This window comes from Primulina eburnea, chromosome 13 (genome assembly GCF_022965805.1).
Source record: "Primulina eburnea isolate SZY01 chromosome 13, ASM2296580v1, whole genome shotgun sequence".
In the NCBI taxonomy this organism is placed as follows: Eukaryota; Viridiplantae; Streptophyta; class Magnoliopsida; order Lamiales; family Gesneriaceae; genus Primulina; species Primulina eburnea.
The window spans coordinates 26,739,960-26,760,868 of NC_133113.1; the positions used below are offsets into that span (position 1 = coordinate 26,739,960).

General features: G+C 38.3%; 3 protein-coding genes across 4 annotated transcripts; all 3 read right to left on the minus strand.

Moving 5' to 3' along the window:
- Positions 1–1,035: 1,035 nt before the first annotated feature.
- LOC140809029 (uncharacterized) lies at positions 1,036–5,258 on the minus strand. Its single transcript, XM_073166482.1, has 11 exons — positions 4,150–5,258; positions 3,637–4,037; positions 3,485–3,556; positions 3,316–3,411; positions 3,158–3,237; positions 2,993–3,068; positions 2,657–2,867; positions 2,342–2,538; positions 2,150–2,258; positions 1,955–2,044; positions 1,036–1,856 (listed from the first exon to the last, which is right to left on the minus strand). The coding sequence occupies exons 1-11, from the start codon at positions 4,661–4,663 to the stop codon at positions 1,111–1,113; spliced, it is 2,592 nt and encodes an 863-aa protein (XP_073022583.1). The 5' UTR covers positions 4,664–5,258; the 3' UTR covers positions 1,036–1,110.
- A 2,422-nt stretch (positions 5,259–7,680) lies between these two features.
- Positions 7,681–8,426, minus strand: LOC140810652 (zinc finger A20 and AN1 domain-containing stress-associated protein 5-like). The gene has a single exon (XM_073168514.1). The coding sequence runs from the start codon at positions 8,274–8,276 to the stop codon at positions 7,848–7,850; it is 429 nt and encodes a 142-aa protein (XP_073024615.1). The 5' UTR covers positions 8,277–8,426; the 3' UTR covers positions 7,681–7,847.
- A 2,015-nt stretch (positions 8,427–10,441) lies between these two features.
- LOC140809440 (outer envelope protein 80, chloroplastic) lies at positions 10,442–20,650 on the minus strand. 2 transcript variants are annotated; one of them, XM_073167061.1, is made up of 16 exons: positions 19,862–20,648; positions 14,459–14,552; positions 14,252–14,334; positions 14,061–14,155; positions 13,911–13,980; positions 13,499–13,592; positions 13,310–13,394; positions 13,169–13,204; positions 12,802–12,955; positions 12,586–12,726; positions 12,060–12,130; positions 11,898–11,976; positions 11,690–11,805; positions 11,387–11,534; positions 11,022–11,091; positions 10,442–10,818 (listed from the first exon to the last, which is right to left on the minus strand). In XM_073167061.1, the coding sequence occupies exons 1-16, from the start codon at positions 20,543–20,545 to the stop codon at positions 10,664–10,666; spliced, it is 2,175 nt and encodes a 724-aa protein (XP_073023162.1). In that variant the 5' UTR covers positions 20,546–20,648; the 3' UTR covers positions 10,442–10,663. The 2 variants fall into 2 exon arrangements, 1 of the variants encoding a protein (XP_073023162.1); XR_012113114.1 differs by lacking the exon at positions 10,442–10,818 and having other exon boundaries at positions 11,690–11,812; positions 19,862–20,650.
- Positions 20,651–20,909: the final 259 nt, after the last annotated feature.

Consider the following 20,909-nt stretch of genomic DNA (forward strand, 5'->3'; position numbering starts at 1 on the left):
GATGCTTCCTTGCCCACTGGTTTCATCGGCCTCTAATGGCCGAGGATGAAGCACGCGGAAACATCCACATGCGACGCTCAAGATAAGCCCTCTCTGTGTGATGAAATTGTTGGTCTCATATGCGGTAATTTGAAATAATAAATATGAAAATAAAAAATAAACTGAACAACGAGATTTACGTAGAAAACCCCTAAAAATTATTATGGTAAAAACCACGGACAAAATGAAATGAATTACATTATAATATTTTACGGTGTACAGCTCTCTTAATTACAGGTGAACAAAACACATCACAAATATTATAAAACTAAGAACTCAAATGATATAGGATGAGAGAAAACTCAAAGAATAGATGATTTCAGAATGAAAGAAGGAGCTCTATTTATAGAACACCTTGTTCGTTTGAAGATGCGTAGAAAGCGCGTGCCGTCTTCAAATTCTGCTGTAGTTTTTGACAAATATCAGCCAACAAATCAGCCAAAATATTGGTTATCATTATTTAGGTCATTTTATTTTACTGACTCGATGTTCTTGACAAATCAGACCGTAGGACTTTGCCGGAATGGAAATAAAGAGGCTTATCGTACCTGCAAAAACTCATAAATTATGACCTCTGTGTTAATTGTCCCACATCGGTTGGATAGATAACTTGGGAGTTGTATATATTGGCTTGGACAATCCTCCCTCCTTGAGCTAGCTTTTGGGGTTGAGTTAGGTCCAAGTTCCAATCTTAACATGGTATCAGAGCCCGGGTTTCACCGTTATGTGTTGGATTGCCTATAATTAGGCCACCCGTTCTACCCATAATTGGGTCATTTGTAAACTCCACGCTCCAGATGTTCATTCCTGGGCGTGAGAGGGGTGTGTTAATTGTCCCACATCGGTTGGATAGATAACTTGGGAGTTGTATATATTGGCTTGGACAATCCTCTAGCTCAAAACTTGGGAGTTGTATATATTGGCTTGGACAATCCTCCCCCCTTGAGCTAGCTTTTGGGGTTGAGTTAGGTCCAAGTTCCAATCTTAACACTCTGAAATATGTTATAACTTCCATTCTTATTACATATTGGTTATCACCTCTAAATATATTTAAGTTACAATCTAGGAGTTTTATGATTTAAAATTAAAATATACAGTGTAAGATTCATCTTTTAAGCTGAATAATGGAACCATAACGAAATTCCTGCCAATCCCTTTTGCCACGAAGCTTATTGGATGATATTCACTCAATCCTTTCCTCAAACTGAAGCTTGTAGCCTCACCAAATCCTTCATCCAATGAATTTGACCTGCAGTTAAGCTTCATGGTCGCCCTGGAATGAAAATCAACACCATTGTGAACAAAGCAACCTTTTCTATCCATTGATTCTAAGGAAACTGTTCCATCTTTCCCACCAAGTCCAGGAATCAACCAAAAACTTGAACGAGGGGATTCCTCGGAATCTGTAACTCCAAGATTTTTCCCTTCTCCGTTATGCACGATGATCTTGCCAGGAAAATTAAAGGGCTCTAGCATGACCAGCTTTCCTACTGCATCTTCTGGTCCCGAGAAGCTTCCGAGTTTAGGATATTTCATAATGAGTCTAAAAGTTGCATTAGCTGCGGAGTTGGTTCCAGCATCGGGGATATCCTGCATTTGTATGTATCCATCTGCATTTGTGAATGCTAATGTTGTGTTTCCAGATTCTTGTGTTAGGGAGATCAGATGGGAATGGTGATCATCTGGAACTGGAGTGATCCAGTCTGAAATTGGAGTTTTTGGATCTGCATTGATGTCAAAATCTCCGCTGGATAGACCGGCTAGAAGGTATGGACCGTATAATATTGCTTGAAGAGAAGAATACTCAGACCGGTCATCTAAGCCATGTAAATTATAATTCATCGGTATTCGAATAAAGAAACTGATATTCTGCTACAGATTGATGAACTCTCGATGGAACAAGCCAGAGAAGTACCTTTAATAGCCTCGGTTCTTATGCTTAGAGGCAGCTCAAGAGTAATTTTGTCACCAGGGCTCCAATTTCTGGTAAGTGATAGGAAATTGCCTGCATCAAACCATTGAATATCAGGAAACTAGGCGCTATACTTGGAAAGTGAAAAGTAAAAGATTATTTTCTTTCAACATAGGAAAATAAAGGGTTTGATTTCACCTGGACTTGGTAGGGAAATATCCTGACCGTTGAATGACGCCTTTGCGCCAGCTGAATATGTCCATGGAGGTATTCTGAAGTTCAAGGTAGATGTTTCCCACACTGCTTGCTGAAAAACAAGGTGTAAAATACAGAAATTTAGCTTATTCTTGATTCAGAATCGAGTTAGAAAACCAATTTGGGGACAGAGACCTCCTTGGATGAAACAGTCAATCCCACACGTAGCCGTTGATCCCATGAAACGATAGGTTCCACTTGTTGGCTGAGAGATATTTGTCCTGATCTCCAGTTAAGTGTGCTTGGTATATACTGAATAATGTAAAGGGCTGGTACGTTTCCTTCCTCTTCAAAGTATATCGAATCTCCTAGTTTCGAAAATGATTCAATCCCTACACAAGTAAATAAGGAAACAGAATCACAATGACAAACACTGACGTTAACACAAACAAGAAAAGTTTACGCTTCTTGCAATCATGAAAGTAAAATAAAGCTGGCACTTGTTCATACCAGTGCCATAGCAGCACCAGAAAGAATCATACTTCGTTCCCCATCCATGGTAACTTACGGCCTTAGAACCACCAGACTTCAGCGGGAGCATGTAAATCATTATTCCAGGATCCCTTCCTCTTTGAATGCTCAAAACACCGTTTGTTATTGCACGTTCGTAGTAATCAGCGTAAGCAATCTCCTTCGTCCATCTGAAAAGGTTGCGTGAAACCTAGTAGAACCGACATCAATCGCTTGTAAAAATTGAAACAGAAAATAAAGACAAGAAACAAATGTCCCTTTATTCTTAAAGAGCATTAATACTTTATAATTGTATATTAGCACAAATCAACTTGCCTTTAGCATGTTGTAAGTTGTGCAAGACTCTTCGTTCTCTTCGTCCAGTGTGCTGGCTAAACGCTTGGGATCAGACCTGCAAACCAATTCAAACAAGAATTTTGAAGGACATAATGATAGATGTAGTATAAAAATGCGCAGGATCAAGGTGTAGCTTGTCTGTACCAAAACTCATTATTTGATGTTCCTCCTGTAGCGTAGCTGTGAGAGGAGTTAACTATATCCATGAAGAATGTTCCAATTTCCTGGCAGATTTATGGAGAAAAAGAACTTTAAGTTATTAACTTAAACATTTTCAGGTTCTTGTTTCTTGTAATAAATACCTTATATTGCAGATCACCAGTGACCTCATACCGCATTTGAGATCCGATCACAACAGGAATATGAGTATTGGCATGAAATCCAGATATATCATCGGCCTAGAAGTTTGAAAACAGTTAGGTAAACAAAATAAAACATTATTTATTGTTTGAAGAAGTTCATGATGATCACCTTAACAGCCAGCAGCCCAAGAAAGCAAGGTTTGTCAAATAAATGAGCTAATAACAAGTGCTTCTGGTCTCCCTGCGAGAAGGAGAACAAAGAGTATCAATGTTGGAATCAATTTAAAAGTTGACAACCTCTAGAATGTTGTAATTTCGGACCGTTATGCTGTATAATCTGTAAAGAACATCGTTCATGCCTCCAGTTTCTTCATTCAGTGAAGTCCAGTGTCGTTCAATTGTGTGCCTCGAAATCACATTTTGCACACGGCTATAGAAGTATTCGACCATCCATTTCACCATTTTAAAAGCTTGATCATTTCCAGCCAGAGTATATTGGTCCAGAAGGCCAGCCAGTATCTTGTGAATTGTGTAATAAGGTGCCCATACAGGCTGTATGGCTTCGAAACGATCAAAAAACTCTGAGGGAAACGCCGAAAGATACCCTGTTCCCATTAAATCTTGGCATGAAGATAGAGCCGAAACTACAGCAGTCATTTTCTTTTCAAGGCTCTCATTGTGTGTACTTGCCCACATGTGCGCCGAGGCACTCAAATAATGCCCTACAATACATAAAAATACAAAGATATTGAGTGCAAGACGTAAGTCAATTAACTGTGCAGACACAAAGGAACATGCTATAAACAAAAAGAATTTGGCATAAATGTAACCAACCTACAAAGTGACCCCGAAGCTCTGAAGTTGGCTGCTCCCACCCGCCATATGGCTGGCCTCGTGGCTCGATGCCAGCCGTCTTCCTAAAACTCCAAACTAATCTATCAACATCCAACATCATCAGATACTCTAAATTGGTATTCTGAGCCACACCATGAATTGAATTCGGATCCAATTTCACGTCGTGCATCGACACTTCCTTAAGCAATCCTCCATCCCGTTTCACCGAACCATAATTCTTCATATTTCGATACACCATCTCCCAATTGTTCTTATCCTCCTCCCTCAACATTTTTCTTGAAAACAGACTCGACCAGGCAGTATCATCAGTAGGAGTCAAATGGTAATGTGAAAAAACCTCCCGTTTAAACGTTTCGTTTTCCGACGACAATAATTGACTTCTAAACGTATGAGAAGATAATGCAGTAGGAATGTTAGTACACTCTTTACTCAAAACACATCCACACAATAAATATAAAACTACCAGCCCTCTGAACAGGACCAAAGACTTCATTTTTTTATCGAGAGCTTGAATCCGAAACACACCGAAACGAGACTGAACCCGTAAATATATATAAGGCCTAGAGCAGAAATCAGGCTAGTGGAAAAGCCTGTTTTAACCAACACCACTCATCCAGAACAATCTAAATCAACCAAGAATAGGACAAGTAAACCTGAACAATCAAAAGTCTCGTGAAAGCAAAGAATGGTTTCTTGTACAACAGTAGTTCTCCAACAAAACCGATATCTTTTACACCAAAAGGGAATGAGCAGTAAAAATAAAAGTTTAATCGAGCGTAAAAATAGCCCCCTATAGAATTCAGTAAAAGATCGTGAATAGAAGCATTAAAAGTAGGACTTTATCAAAGAAAAGCTCGAGCTCGATTCCATATAGCAATAAATGAACCAAGAAATGGAGTTCCAGGAAAGGATGAACTAAACGTGAAATCTTGATTAATAATAGATACAACCAAAGATATTAATAGCATGAAATGCGTGAACTTTGAAACAGAAGATGATGCCAAAGTAGGATCAAGCGTCGTTATCTTTTGAAGTTCCCTTGAATTTGACTCAACAAGACTTGTGTTTTTAATCCTACATTTGTAACAGCTAGTTAAAATTTGAAGATTATATTTTGGGTTTTGCATGGAAAAGTTGTTGCTGGAGACGTTAGTGATTATTTGGGGGGCGTAAATCTTGTTGGTTTTGTTGTGAAAAATCATGGGGATTCTCTGTTAGGTGGTAGCATGAAACCAGGTTGAATTTTTTTGGTTGTTTCATCGTCGAATTTTGAAGATATATACTTGTAAAATCGAAAAAAGTCTAAAGTATTAGACCAAGAACACGACCAAAAAATGAAAACTTGAAAGTTAGACGACCCCTTATTAATTTAACAATCAATTTCCTACTGACTAGCTAGTTTGTCTGTTTTATTGCGATGATTTTATATGCATAAGCCCGTGTGGAATTCCTAAACTTGTAAATTTTGTGAAGATAAGATCAAAAGAAAGAATTATCATTGGGAAATTCGGGTAATCATTTATCGTGGTGGAAGGGGACAACTTGAAGTAACCACCAGTCTGGGCTGAGATTGCTCCTTGCTTTTATTTGACAAACTTATTATCCTTAAAATATCACAACCTTTTTCATTCTGCCAAAGTACAACACAAAAATCTATACTCACAACAATATAAAACTAAAAAATTTGAAGGTAAAAAACTCTCAACTTTTATCACATTTATAGTATATAGGTTTTGGACGATTGTCTATCGAATCGAATCACTCCGAAAGCATCTCCCTTTCAAACTAAATGCTCGTTCATTTTACTTAAAATGAGAACTCTAGTCTCTATCTTCGAGAACGTCTCGGCGGAGACGGTAGACGTTGGAAAACTCAGAAAGAAAATGGTGTATGATTTTATTGAATTGAGAGACACACTCCATTTAGTAGAATAATCTTTTGGATTCATTTCAAGAACGTGAAAAAAAGGCCATTCGATCATATTGATATCCATAATATGGCCTAAATTAAGGTGTGTGTGTATATTGATAGATCAGAATCATTTCGAATAACATATGATTATGAACTTTTTCTTAGTAGAACTTCGGCCTTTTTGTTAAGAAATAAGATTCACTCGATTCTTTAACAATTCATAGAGTGGTTAATAAACTTAATTTGGCTGGCTCTGTTGTATAATGAAAGAGCAATTTAGGCAAGGAACAGCTTAGGATGTCCAGGTTAATCGGTTCCCAATTACGTGAGTACTCAAATTTTTTTTTTCCTTCTTTCAAACGATATTCTAAATTTGGTATAAATTTTATAATTCCTGGAATCTTTGCTCCATAAGTATATTTATAAATGAAAGTAGATTGGAATGGTTTGCTGTTCAATTAAATTTGATAATGAAAGTGAAACAGCCATAAAAACTAGGAAAGAGGAGGGAAAATTTCATTAGTTGATGTCTCGCTCAACTGGTTGGAAAGTTGGGTCCAACACTTTTTGGCTATGGCCTGTTAGTGTGGCGTGGCCTAGGATGAATGTGACAGTCTTCAAATATCTAATATGTTGCCGTAGATCCAAGCTCATATCCGAAATTGACTAAGCCCGGTGACGGTCGGGTTTCATTATTAATCAGGGGTTTCAAAAGTCTGAGACCATTGTCTCTTTCAGAAAAGACCGAACTCAAGAACATATAAAAAAAGTCAAGCTTATGAAAATTTTGACAAGATCGAGTCTACGTATCATTTCCTAAGTGTCCAAGCCCATCAGAGTGGCGGAGAAATAGGAACCGAATAGCAGTTAGGAAATATGAAGACATCTTCGTCGTCGGTGGATAAAACTTCGATAAATAATGATGGGATCTGATAGAATCTCATCGAGATAAGGCAAGAGTCATAGCCGGCATGATTACAGAGTCCTATGATCTGATGTTTCCATGTTTAGGCAATATATCCTTGAGAACATAGTGCAATTATTATGTCTTGGAGATCCCCTTTCAAGATTCGAGAAGACAAGAACCATGAAGTTCAAATTGAAGAATATATCAAGATTCTCGATGATGTGGAAAATATCGATGTGAAAATGGAAGATGAAGACAAGGCATTGATCCTACTAAATGCTCTCCCAAGATCTCATGAAAACTTTAGGGACGTGCTGTCATATGTGAAAGATCGGTCAATTTCCATGGAAGAAGTACAGTCGGCCATTGAATCCAAGAAGTTACAAAAAAACACTCAAGCGAATTGTGAGCAACATGTAATGCGAATGTCATTAACGAGCTATGTATTCATGGTATTTTGAATGACGGTCGGAAAGCCACCTTAATTAGTCGTGCAGTCCACACAACTGAAGCGGAGTTTATAGCGGTCTCAGAGGCAATCAAGGAAGCCATATGGTTTAAGGGAACCTGAATTAGGCCAAACCTACCTCCAACTCAAACTCTTTGTCATCCCTATTATGTATACGAGTTCGAGTTAAACCTTCGCTCAGAGCTCAAACTTAAAAGTATGATATAAATACTGCAAAAAACAATCAATCAAAATAAATAATTTAATTGTAAATCACAGCAACTTCCCTATAATCCACAGAATTCGCGAAGTGGCCATAATTACAGGGAGTAATTCTCCTAATAATTAATCAGCACCAACGGAAATCCAGATCATCATCAAACCAAAACGTAGAATTTCGGACCGTTCGATTCAAACTTTGAGGATCTTCGCAGCTCTGATGACGGGATTTTCCCTCGCAATCGCCTCGCGCCCGGCCGCTTTGTAATCGTAGCTGCAATCGTGCCGATCTGAGTATCTGTGCTCAGAACAGAACATTTCCCCACACCTGCACCGGAAACCCATCAACCCGATCCGCTTCCTGCAACCCGACCCAGAGCACCGGTTCACCTCCCTTGGTCTCTTCATCACCCGCTTCTCCATCGGATCTGGACTCTCCGGCGTCAACGCCGAGCTGGCTCTCGAGTCACACGCGCTCGGAGTCTTCGGATCTGAGCCTTCCGTTGTCCTGGAGGCTGGAACATGCGACGTCGTCGTGGAGATCGGCTGCGGCGGGGTGCACATCGGCAAGCTTTCCGGAACCTTGAGCTCGGTCTCTTCTTTTTCCCTCTTCTGCGCCATTTCGGGGCTGATTAGATCGAACGACAGAATCGAAGGGTGTAAACGAAAGGGGGAGGTGAGATGAAATGGAGAAGAGGAATCGGGGGGTATTAAATATGATTTTGAATTAAATAAGGGGCGAATATTAAATTAATGGAATATCATGGGTGTAAATGGAAACGCGTGTGGAGCATCCGAGTGAAATGACTGTGACGCCCTTGGAACTTGCTTTTTTTTGTTTCTGTATTCGTAGACAGTGACGTGTTCCCGCATGGGTGAAGGATGAGTTTGTCTTTTTATGCGGATTGAAACAGAAACCGAGGCAGACACCATTTTTTACGTCACTATCTAATAATTTTTTCACCATCTTATTTTATGAAGTAAGGACTATTTGGTCTTTTCTGTTTTAAGCAATTCATTTTTATAATATTTAAAAGTATTCTCTAGTGGAGATTGTCATTTCTTCGAACCTTTGTTCCTCTTTTCTTGATTATTAAGACTTTGTTCTCTTTTTACGGATTCTAACAGCCTTTTATAAATAATTTACAGAACAGATGAAAATGAAAATGAAAATGAGAGAGAAAGAGAAAGAGAATTAAATTGTTATTCTATTATCTCTTTGTAATTAGGAGTGTGATAACGAATCCACTCGAGTCGACCTGAAAAATTTCATGTTAAAGTTAGGGTTTTTCAGGTTCGGCTCAGTTCTGTTGGACCTGAAATTTGACTCGAAAAATATATCGATTTTGAGTCAGCTTGATTGACCCGAAATCTGCAAAAAATAAATAAATAATGTTATCATAGATTATTGATAGTTATAATATTGTTATTGATACATACATTCAAAAGTAATTTAATTGAAATTGGTAGACTAAAGTTTACAAAAACAAACTTCTAATTTTATTTAATTTGTATTTCATGTGTTGTTTCAAGATTTGACCAATGTAAAAAATTATAATAAAAAAACGAGACGCGGACCTCGAAATAATTAAATTACTTTTTTTTTTATGTTTGAAGACTTTTTATTGTATATTAATAACATAAATTTAAGAAATTTAAATGTGTAATATTTATTTTGTGAAATATTTGAATTTTTGAACAATTATTATTTTTTTTTTTGTAATTGATCATTTGGATAATTGGACTACTAAATTTAAATATTTAAAGACATGAAACATAATGATCATATTCAGATAAAAAAAATTTATTAACATGTATTTAAATTAAAATATTTTTATGGTGATTATATGTAATGTCTAAATAAATATTAAAATTTGTTGATTTAGTAATGTGATATTATTAAATAATTAACGAAGTAAAAATAATGAAATGTGACATATTTTAGTCATATGAAATCCAAATGAGTTGAAATTTGGAGATGATAAGGAAAACTCAAAGATACATAAGTTTTATGTTTTGATTTTGACAAATTTGATCGTTTAGTGGTTTGAACGGACATCGACTGTTGAAAATGTTAAATATATAATAATATAATGTAAAATAATATAATGTAAAATAATATAAAAATAAATAAAATTTTGAGTTGGAATTCATCACCAACTCACACGACACTAAGACAGAGGACAAGTAAGAAACAGGCAGAGAATAATGTTTCTATTTTTTATTTGATTTTGTAATTTATCTATTTATCAAATTGATGAATTAACTTTAGTTCTAAAATCTTTGCCACAAAGTTTTATAGTATAAATTTTATATTTTCGACGATATTTGAGATTCGTCGAATTTTTAAATAAATCATATAAATTATTAAGTTATATCAAAATTGAAGATTATTGGATTGATTTTAACGAATATAGAAGATTCCAGTTGTGTTATTTAGAACGATCATTTTCAAAACATAGATTTTTCAACCAATAAAAGAAACTTCGCACGATCATTTCATGTAACAATAAAACACTTGATTGTACTATAAATTATCAATAAAAAAAAAAAACTAAACAAGACAGATTAAATGCATTTTACTTTTAACAATACAATGTTACTTGACTCGATCTCCATTGATAATTAAATCCTGCCAATTGAATCCAAGAAACTCAAAAACTAGTTGAGTTCAAAGGCAAACTCGAAAAAGTTACCATCTGATCGAGCTTGATAGGTCATTTTCTACTTTTTAAAAATCATCAAAGGCAACAATAGGTGCTCGGGGTCCCGTCTCTGAGCGCGTTAAGCACTCTTGTTACATTCAAACACGGATAATGAATTTCGACTGGAAGGTACAAGAAAGGTGTAGTGGCTAAGCAACATGACCAAGAAAAATATTATAATTTAATAATAATAGTCACAGAACCTTCACAGGAATAAAAAATGGAAAACATTACAACAGTAAAAAAAATATAAACCAAAAAGGGGGGAATTAAAGAAAGAAGAAAGGAGGAAATGAGAAGTTCTTAGTTGCGGAAGCCTATTCCAAAATGAAATCTACCATTTCTTTGATCATTGAAGGCATATTCAAGTCTTAGGGGTCCCAAAGGAGAGTCTACACGTATACCGACTCCGTAACCATATCCACTTCCGGCCTTATTTCTTGCTCCAGCAGGGTCACCTGATGATAGGAAGACATGCATGTCAACTAACACGGTTGCACTGAAAAACAAATTATATGAGTACATTACAGTGATATATGTCGTGGCAAGGTCTTAGAACGAATAGAGAAAAAAGAAAGGTGAAAGGTCGTTTTCTGCTCCATTTATGTCCACCCAAGACTTGGTAAAACAATCAAACAAGTAGTTGGGATCATGGTGGAACCTGGAACAGTTGAACCAGATCCCAGATCAGTTCCATAGTCGGCAAAAATAGCTCCTGATACTTGCCCCATCTGCAGAAAAGGTATCAGGAATCAGGCATACTAGCCAAACGAATTTCACCATATGGCAGGGGAGGGGAGGGGAGGGGAGGATTATATATTAAGATTGGATCGCACAAAGATTATCGAAAAGAGGATAAACAATAAAGAGGTGAACTATCTACCATTAAAAAGGTAACACAATTAATAAAAGTAGGTTCAATTGATTTCCAGAAATGGCAAACATAAAATAATGCTGACTGAGAGAGATCAATGTCACACAAGTATAGCAACTAAAGGCGACTTTAAAAAAAGATCCACATCTTACCACAGGAAACGATATTTCTCCACTTCCAACCACATATGAGCGACCCGATCCAACTGCCCCTTCTTCATAGCCTCTGACACTATTGGTTCCACCAATTGGAAAAGCTTCGTGCGGAGGAAATTTACCCACCATATGACCACCGGACAAACTGTGGAAGGATAGACCATGATAATCAGAAAAGAAATGCCACGGCCCACGCTATTGTGTACTTCGATCGGGAAAACTAGTCAATACAATATCTCAAAAGTAATTATGTATTCATATTTCCTTTGAGAAAATCAGCTGGAGAAAATAACAGCTTACCAAACAAGAAAGCATGCAGGCCCAACGAAAAAACCTTGCCTAGCACGAGCATTCACTCTGTTGAAAGCTAGCCACTCTGGAGAAACGGGAATGCCCTGGTCCATGTTGACCACAAGCTGCAAACTCGAAGATTCAATGAAACCACAAATTCAATAGAACAGTCACATAATCAATTATCAGCAGTCTACTCGCAAAACAGGAAACTCACCATTGTCGAAGTCGGATCACCGGAGCGGGTATACACAGTCTCAACTTTAGCAAGTAGCATATCATCATGAGTTTTGCCACTGTAATAGGACTAGAAGTAAAGAAAAGGAACAGCATGCATCTTGGTCTAAAAGCACGACAATTATCACACCAAGACATATACCTGGCAGTGAGGGGACCGCCAAAGAAATCCCGTATAATAGGATTTCCCTTTTCATCATGAGCACCGGCACGCTGGAATAAGGAATTCCGAATTAGTCAATCTAAAAGAATAATATTCATCATATACATTATATTTACACCAAAAACTGATATGCATTTGACTATTTTCTTAAAGAAAGGAGAATAGTTTAGAAGCCACAGACCACATCCACAACATAATAAGGCAGACTTTTAGAAGGTCAACAGAACTAAACTCTCAAGTAAATCATTTCAAATGCATAACTACCAGTTCATTTGATCGATGTAATAATGACAAGGACGACACTGCTACAAAAGTGCCATCGGAGAATTTCACATCATAATTTGTCATAGTCCTGTCACCAACGTAATCAACAAGAACTAGCTTGTATTTCACATCATAGTTTGTGATCGGCTGACAACGATGTAATCAACAAGAACTAGTCTATATAGATAGTTTAGGATATCAAAGGACTTATTGTACACATAACAAAAGCACCTAAAAATACCTGAAATACAAGTCCAACTGTTCCATTCCACTTAGGCCTAAATGGCCTACCGTACTCAATTCCAGCTGTAATGCGTCCAACCGTTAGGCCATTGTTATTGGGCTGGTTTCCATGAACAAGTGTACCTGGTGTTCTAGAATTCTGACAAATGAAAGGATAAGAACTGGCTTTAAGTAAAAGGATAGAAAATGTCAATTGTCAGCAGATATTACGTACCTGAATCATGACTGCTCTCGATGTCCTCTTATCATCTCCTTCTATCCAAGGATCAGTGTAGTTTATTTTAAATATGGAATCAATCTGCCCCCTCTCTAAGGATAGATTAAGTTTCTGGTTTCTTCCAAAAAGGTTTTTGTGGTAAATAGCAATGCTGCAAGGGAAAAAAATGGAATTTTTTTGATTGAGTGAGAAATATTTGTGCACAACTCAAGGCATTAGTAGAAGAACCAGAAACAATCAAAATGATTGGTTAACAAGATGAATCAGAACATTCTTGCGCATGTTTCAGAAAAACAGAATATTCATGCACATCATCTGCACTAGAATTAACAGCAAAATAAACTGATTAAAGTGACTCAATTACCTCCCAATTAGTCCAGCAAGGGGCCCACTTGTTATTCTACAAATCACAATATTAAAAGTTGAATTATGCTATGATAGAAAAGGTAAGCCTTGTACTACAATTGCCATTGAAAATTATTAACCTAATATATTACATACATACCCACTTGATATTCCACCACCTCCAGAAATCCCACCACCACTTTTACGCTCAACAATATTCATGGTCAGATCAACCTTACCGGTGTCTGGAACAAAGCAGAATAATAACACACAATCACAGGATGATGTCTCACATTTGGAAGCAGCTTCACCAATTATTACAAAAATTATGCATGAAAAGATCATGTACCACCGGCCGGCTGGGGAATCATACTGACGTCATCCATAACACCCATCGCCAAGACAGTCTCAACATCTCTTTTCCCTTGAATCATACTGTAGACCTACATGAAATTTAGAAAATAAAAAATTTCCGTAAACATGACAAGAGCATCTATTATGCACCTTATCAACATGAAAAATAAAAAACTTTGTATTCATAAATTTCATGGCTTTCTTAAAATCTTATCAGAAGAAGGAAGACAAAGAAATTGTCTTAAAGAAAGTGACCAATCCTTTCATGTCAAAGAAAACGGAGTCATGCGGAGCAGAAATTCGATAACCTCTAGATCAAAAAACTGCAAAAAGCACTGCAAACAAGTTTCGCAACAAATAAAACAAGACCATGTTGATTTGCATGATATCAAATTTACAAGACATACCTGCCCCTTTTTTGTTGTTAGTTGCCTGAGTATAGTTTCAGGCCTTGTTTTCCCAACAGTTGGCTCACCACTGAAGAAAACCACAAAGAATGATACAGAGATACAAGTGCATGCACTTAGTTTTGAAAGAATCCAAAAACAGTAACTCACGTCTTATCAAGGAAGCGGATGGCAATATTATTAACCTCTGCCTCTGAAACTTGTAATTTAATGATACCTCCAGAAAGAATATCCACGCCTGAAACCTGGTAGAGTCAACAGATCAATATTACACACAAACGTTCAGTGGTCAGGAACCAAGGAAAGAGAAATTTTTAAAATTTTAAGTGCACAGAACCAACCATGCCAAAGAGACCACGCTCCATGTACCAACCATTAATAGAGCTTATGACTTCATCTAGACGTCTGATGTTAACAGTTTTTCCTGCATAACTTGGTGCAACAACGGGAAGAGGAAAGATTTAACATCAGAAACTCGAAAAGGTAAAAAGATAAACAGAACCATGGATCAAAAAGTATACAACACCAGTAAATGTAAAGAAACATACCATATCCACCATGAAACGCATCCTCTACAAACTTTGAAGGAAGAACATTAGCTCCTTCACAGACCAATCCTCGAAACTCTTGGTTTGGCTCTACCTTGTATCAAAATATGATGATACAAATTAATCATTGCAACCATGAAACTGGAAGCTTCATAATCCAGATAAGTGTCTTAGCATGGATGGTCAATATTACAATATAAGATTAAAAATTTGCCAGAGACGAGTAATCAAAGAGAGATCAAAATAACTAAAGGTCAATATTGAGAAACAGAGCGAAGCTCTTTTCCAGGAACGAAAATAACCGTTTTATTGAATGAAAGATATCTCATACATTTACAAAGTGAACCAATTTGACTTATTTATACTATCTACTGTAGAACTAAAATGCTATATGAGAAAACACGCTTTCTAACCCAATTTAGAAGGAAGCCTTTTAATACTCCCCCTCAAGCATGGAATATATCAAGTATTCCAAGCTTGCACAACAGATATTGGTGTTGATTCTTGTTAAAAGCTTTTGTGAATAAGTCCGCCGGTTGTTGGTTCGTAGAAATGTGCGACGTCTCGATTAGTTTGTCTCGAATCTTTTCTCGAATTAGATGACAATCAATCTCTATATGCTTTGTTCTTTCGTGATATAACGGATTAGAAGCAATATGTAATGCTGCCACATTGTCACAGAATAACATCACCGGCAGCTTCAACTTCATTCCTATGTCCCTTAAAATCCCAACAATCCACACTACTTCACAAGTTGTGTTCGCCATTGCCCTATATTCGGCCTCCGCCGAAGACCTCGAAACCGTGGATTGTTTCTTGGTTTTCCAAGATATTAAAGAGTCACCCAACTTTATACAATAGCCGGTTACTGATCTTCTACTCATAGGACATGTGCCCCAATCAGAATCACAAAATGCTGTCAATGTGAGTGAACTTCGTGAGGACAGCAAGATCCCTTGTCCTGGTGCAGCCTTCAAGTACCTCAAAACTCTTAGGGCAGCCTCCATGTGAGATGTTTTGGGAGTATGCATGAATTGGCTTAGTAGCTGCACTGCAAAACATATGTCTGGGCGTGTGACTGTAAGATATATCAGCCTTCCAATTAACCTACGGTATAAACATGGGTCATCGAGCAGAGGGTCGAGTGAACTTTCTTGTCCAATGCTGTCATCATATTCTTTTGTAGTCAGCTTCAAATTTTGCTCCATAGGTGTGTCAAAAATCCTAGCATTAGCAAGCCTCTGCTTCCGAAATGAGTTCCAAAGTATATTTTCTTTGATTCAAACAAATTCCATCCTTCGACCGAGCAACTTCAATTCCCAGAAAATATTTCAAGGTTCCCAAGTCTTTTATCTTTATTTTCGAATGTAAGTATTCTTTTAGGTTCAAGATTGAAAGCTCATGATTCCCGATGATAACTATGTCATCAACATATACCAGCAAAATGGTTATAAAGCTATATTCCTGTTTCACGAACAATGAATGATCGTGTTGTGATTGTTCAAAACCAGCGAACTTCATGTGTTGAGCAAACTTCATATTCCATTGTCTCGAGGCTTGCTTGAGGCCATACAAAGATTTTGTGAGCCTACATACTGTCTCCCCCTCACTTCGAAGGCTATGAGTCTCCCCCCCGGGCTTCGAAGACCCTCAGGCAATACCATATAAATCTCCTCGTCAAGATCTCCTTGGAGAAAGCCATTTGTAACGTCCATTTGATAAAGAGACCAGTTACAATATAGCAGCAACACTGAGCAAACAACGAACAGTGGTAATCTTAGCAACCGGAGAGAAGGTATCATGGTAATCAATCCCATGAAGTTGTGTATATCCCTTCACAACAAGGCGGGCTTTAAACCTTTCAACACGGCCATCAGCATGATATTTGATCTTATAAACCCATTTGTTGCCGATGGGACGTTTGCCAGGAGGCAGCAGAACAAGATCTCATGTATGGTTGGCATCCAAAGCCGCTAATTCTTGTGCCATAGCCTCTTGCCAACGGGAGTCAAGTATGGCTTCTTTGTAGGTGTGAGGTTCTTTGACTGATGAGAAATTGGACAGAAAGGTACTATAGGAAGGAGAAATATGAGAGTAACTAACAGAATTTGAGATGGAATGGGGAGAAAGAAGCGTGGATTGTGAGGAAGAGCAAACAAAATCTCGAGTCCAAATGGGAGGACGAGATTCACGGGATGATCTACGAATAGGTGGTGTTAAAGGGGCAACTTGGGAACTGGTACGTTCAGGGATGAGGGAAGAGGAAGGAAATAAATCGTCAGTAAAAGAAAAATTGGCAAAGAAGCAAACACAGGTCGATGAGCGGTGGTATGAGAAAAGGGGAATAAAGATTCATGGAACCGAACATCCCGAGAAATAAAGAGTTTATGTGTGTCAAGATCTTGAACTCGATAACCTTTTTGAGTGGATGAATAGCCAAGAAAAACACATGCAGTGGCTCGAGGGGCGAACTTGTCACCACGAGGTAACACCGAGGCATAGCACAAACAACCGAACACCCGCAAATGGGAATAGGATGGGGTGTGATGAAATAAGACCTCATAAGGGGATCGATTGGCAAGAAGAGGAGTAGGAATACGGTTGATAATGTACACTGCTGTGAGAACACAGTCACCCTAATATTTGTGTGGAAGGGAAGCCTGAAATTTCAAGGCACGAGCCACTTCCAGAATATGCCTGTGTTTACGCTCCACAAGGCCATTCTGTTGTGGAGTGTATGGACATGAGGATTGATGAATAATACCCAATGAATTGAGAAGGGTAGTGCACTCAGCCTGAAAAAATTCAGTGGCATTGTCAGTGCGAATGAATTTGACAATGGCAGAGAACTGATTTTGGATGAGAAGTAAAAAGGCTTTGAAGGTGGGAAACACATCAAGTTTTGAGTGTAAGAGGTATACCCAAGTGGCTCGGGAGAAATCGTCCACTATGGTAAGAAAGTAATGTTCTCCATTATATGTTGGTGTGTTATATGGCCCCCATACATCCAAGTGAAGCAATTGGAAAATATGGTTGGATTCAAAAGTTCTTTTTAAAGGAAATGGCAGTCGAGTGTGCTTAGATTTTGGACAAACATCACAATGAGGCATATTGAAATCATGAGTTAAGAAAGGAAGCATTTTCATTCGAGATATTGAAATGTGGCTAAGTCTTTGGTGCCAAATAGTTTCATGCTTTGTATGACAATTAAGATTATTTACAGCTGAAAATAAGGAAGTACACAAAGGCACAGAATTATTGAAAGAGCAGGAACTACGCTGGACATCTGTGGATTGAAGGCTTGAATTGTTTAGATGATATAGACCACTCGTCTCTTTACCAATCCCCATTATTTTCCCATTCGAGAGGTCCTGAAACACACAAAAATTGGGATAAAAGATGACACAGCAGTGGTGATGTTTTGTAAACTTAGAAACTGATAAAAGATTATGCTTGAAGTCGGGAACAAAAAGCACATTGTCGAGGGCGATGGTATTGGTTATGTCAACTGGTCCCTATATGAGTGACTTTGGTGGTACTACCATTTGGCAATTGAATGGATCCCATGGCATCAGCATATGGCAAAGAATCACGCAACATGGTGTGACACCCAACCATATGATCATTGGCACCTGTATCAATTATCCAGCTAGAACCAGAAGAGGATGTATTACCTGCCATGTTAGCTGAAGCGACACCTGAGTCAACTGTTGATTGGTCCTTCTCAAGCATCTTAAGGAGAGCAGCATATTGTGCAGGAGTGAAAGAATTTCCAGTGCTAAATGGAATGTCAGCTTGATCACCATTGCCCTGTGGAGTCACTGAAACATTTGCTCTCACCATTGGTTTACCTTTATCATGCCAATCCTTGGTGTTTCTCTGATTCATTCCTCTATATTGGCCTTTATATAATCGATGTCCAGGAGGATATCCAACTAATTTGAAACAATTCTCTTTATTATGTCCAAGTAAAGTGCAGTGTTCACAGCGAATATTATATCCTCCTAATTTGAGACAGTTCTCTTTAGTATGTCCAAGTAAATTGCAGTGTTCACATCGAAGATTTCCACGCCTCCTATCTTGAGTAGAGAAAAAAACTGAGGAAGGCATGCCCGATTGAGATGGCACTGAAGAAAGTAGGCTTCTGTGGGATTCTTCTTGAGAGACAATAGCAAAAGCTTGAGTTACGGTTGGGAGGGGGCTCATCATCAACAGTTGACTACGAATGTGCACAAAACTGTCGTTCAGTCCCATGAGAAACTGGAGGAGTTTGTGTTGTTGAAGATATTCCACATACTTCTTTGCTGCTTCACAAGAACATGTGGGCAAGGCAACTAAAGAACCGAATTCATCCCATAGCTGCCGAAGCTTTGAATAGTAAACTGAGATTGAATTATTTCCTTGTACCAATTGTCCGATTTCCCGATGCAACGCAAAGATTCTTGAACCATTCACCTTATCAAAACGTTCTCGTAAATCCTCCCAAACGATTGCGGCATCAGTGGAATACACAATGCCCCCAAATATTTCCTTCGACACGCTATTCATTAACCAAGACAATACAATAGCATTACACCGCTCGCACTGTAAAATAGTATTTGATCCAGGCGTAGGACGAGGACAGCTCCCATCAACGAAGGCTAATTTGTTTTTGGCGCGTAAGGCGATAACCATCGCTCGGCTCCAGATTCCATAATTTTCAGTACCGATGAGATGCTCATTGATCAAATTGAGACCAGGAGTATCGGAAGGATTCACATACAGAGGATCATACATATCAACCGGAGTGGTGCCCAATCCCCACGGTGAACCAGAAGAAGCCATTTCGATGAAAAATGAGATCAACGAAAAAAAACTGCAATCGATTTACCTCAATTAATCGAGGAATTCAGGAGAATATAGCTTGAGCGGAAGATCTCAGAACTCCTGAGGCTCTGATACCATATTGAGAAACAGAGCGAAGCTCTTTTCCAGGAACGAAAATAACCGTTTTATTGAATGAAAGATATCTCATACATTTACAAAGTGAACCAATTTGACTTGTTTATACTATCTACTGTAGAACTAAAATGCTATATGAGAAAACACGCTTTCTAACCCAATTTAGAAGGAAGCCTTTTAATAGTCAAGCTACTCAGTTGACAAGGATAAAGAATATAAAAATTTTGAAGATAGTTTGTGGATATTTTCCAAGTTATAAACACAGTATTCAGAGAAAATAACAATGAAGCATATTTGCGACTGTGATTATAGCAAGTACGCTTACACAAAATCGTACCAAAAGGATAAAACTAGAACAGCAAAATGCTCCAGTAATAAACCTTGACAGCACAGAATCTACATTTCGGTACTAAAGCTAAACATGATCACGTCGGATAGTATGATTATGAAAGGAAATGGTACCTGAAAAACCAAGCGGATACCATCACGAGTATCCACAGCAACCGGCATACAGGACATGAAGTATCCCGTGCCAATAATTCTGTGTACATCCTCTTGAACCTCGCGTACAGTCAGCGCAGAGTTCGCACGCGAAGCTTTGAGTGCATTCAGGGCTTCAGCTTCCAAGTCCTTCCTCTCCAGCTCCTCCCCATCCTTGCTCTTCACGAGCACTTCGCTAATAAGAACTCTCTCTTCTTCAACAACACGACTGCTGCTTACATTCTTCGACTGAGTCACCGCCCCTGAGTCGTCACCTTTATACTCAGCAACCGCGCCGGATTCAGATACACCTTTTGACCGACTTGACGAGGGTAAAGGGTCAGTATCGGTTACAGCAAAGGACGCGGAGCAAAAGAGAGGGAGTGTTCGGAAGACGGTAGCAAATGGATTGGATTTTCCGGTGGGTTCCTTGGTATTGTCATCTTTATGGAAAAATCTCTGGTTTTTGAGAAATCTGGAAAGTAAATTACTGGGGTGCAGATTGAATTTGAAGTTGATGTTAAAGGGAAAAGCGGTACGTGGAGCGAGTTGCATAGAAGAGAAGTCGGAGCTGGGATGCCAGTAGTGCCGAGAGCTGGGAGGGAGAGAAAACGGAGGAAGCTTGATGGAGGAGGCGACGAACCGAACGTCACCGTTTTGGGACATTGCCGCCTGAGCTTCTAGGGTTTATGGTGGGGTTCTCTTTTGGGAGTAGCCGCGCGTAAATGACCGGTGACTCGGCCCCTGTTTCCCCGCTTGAGAATAGATGGGCTTTATAGGTTCGGTGATGGGCCGACCTGTTTCGGAAAATAGCGATACAAGCTCAGTCTCGGTAAATAGGCCTCAAATTCAAAAGAACATTTTACTTTTGGTAAAAACATTAAGTTTAAAAAAAAAATTGTTAACCTGGTAATTGACTTTTCGATCAACTTAAAAAAGTTCTCACCATTTTTCCTCTTTTTTATCTTCAAACTCGAATTGAATCGTTTTTAACCCTTCGGCGTTCCTTCCTCTGCATGTCGTCCGCATT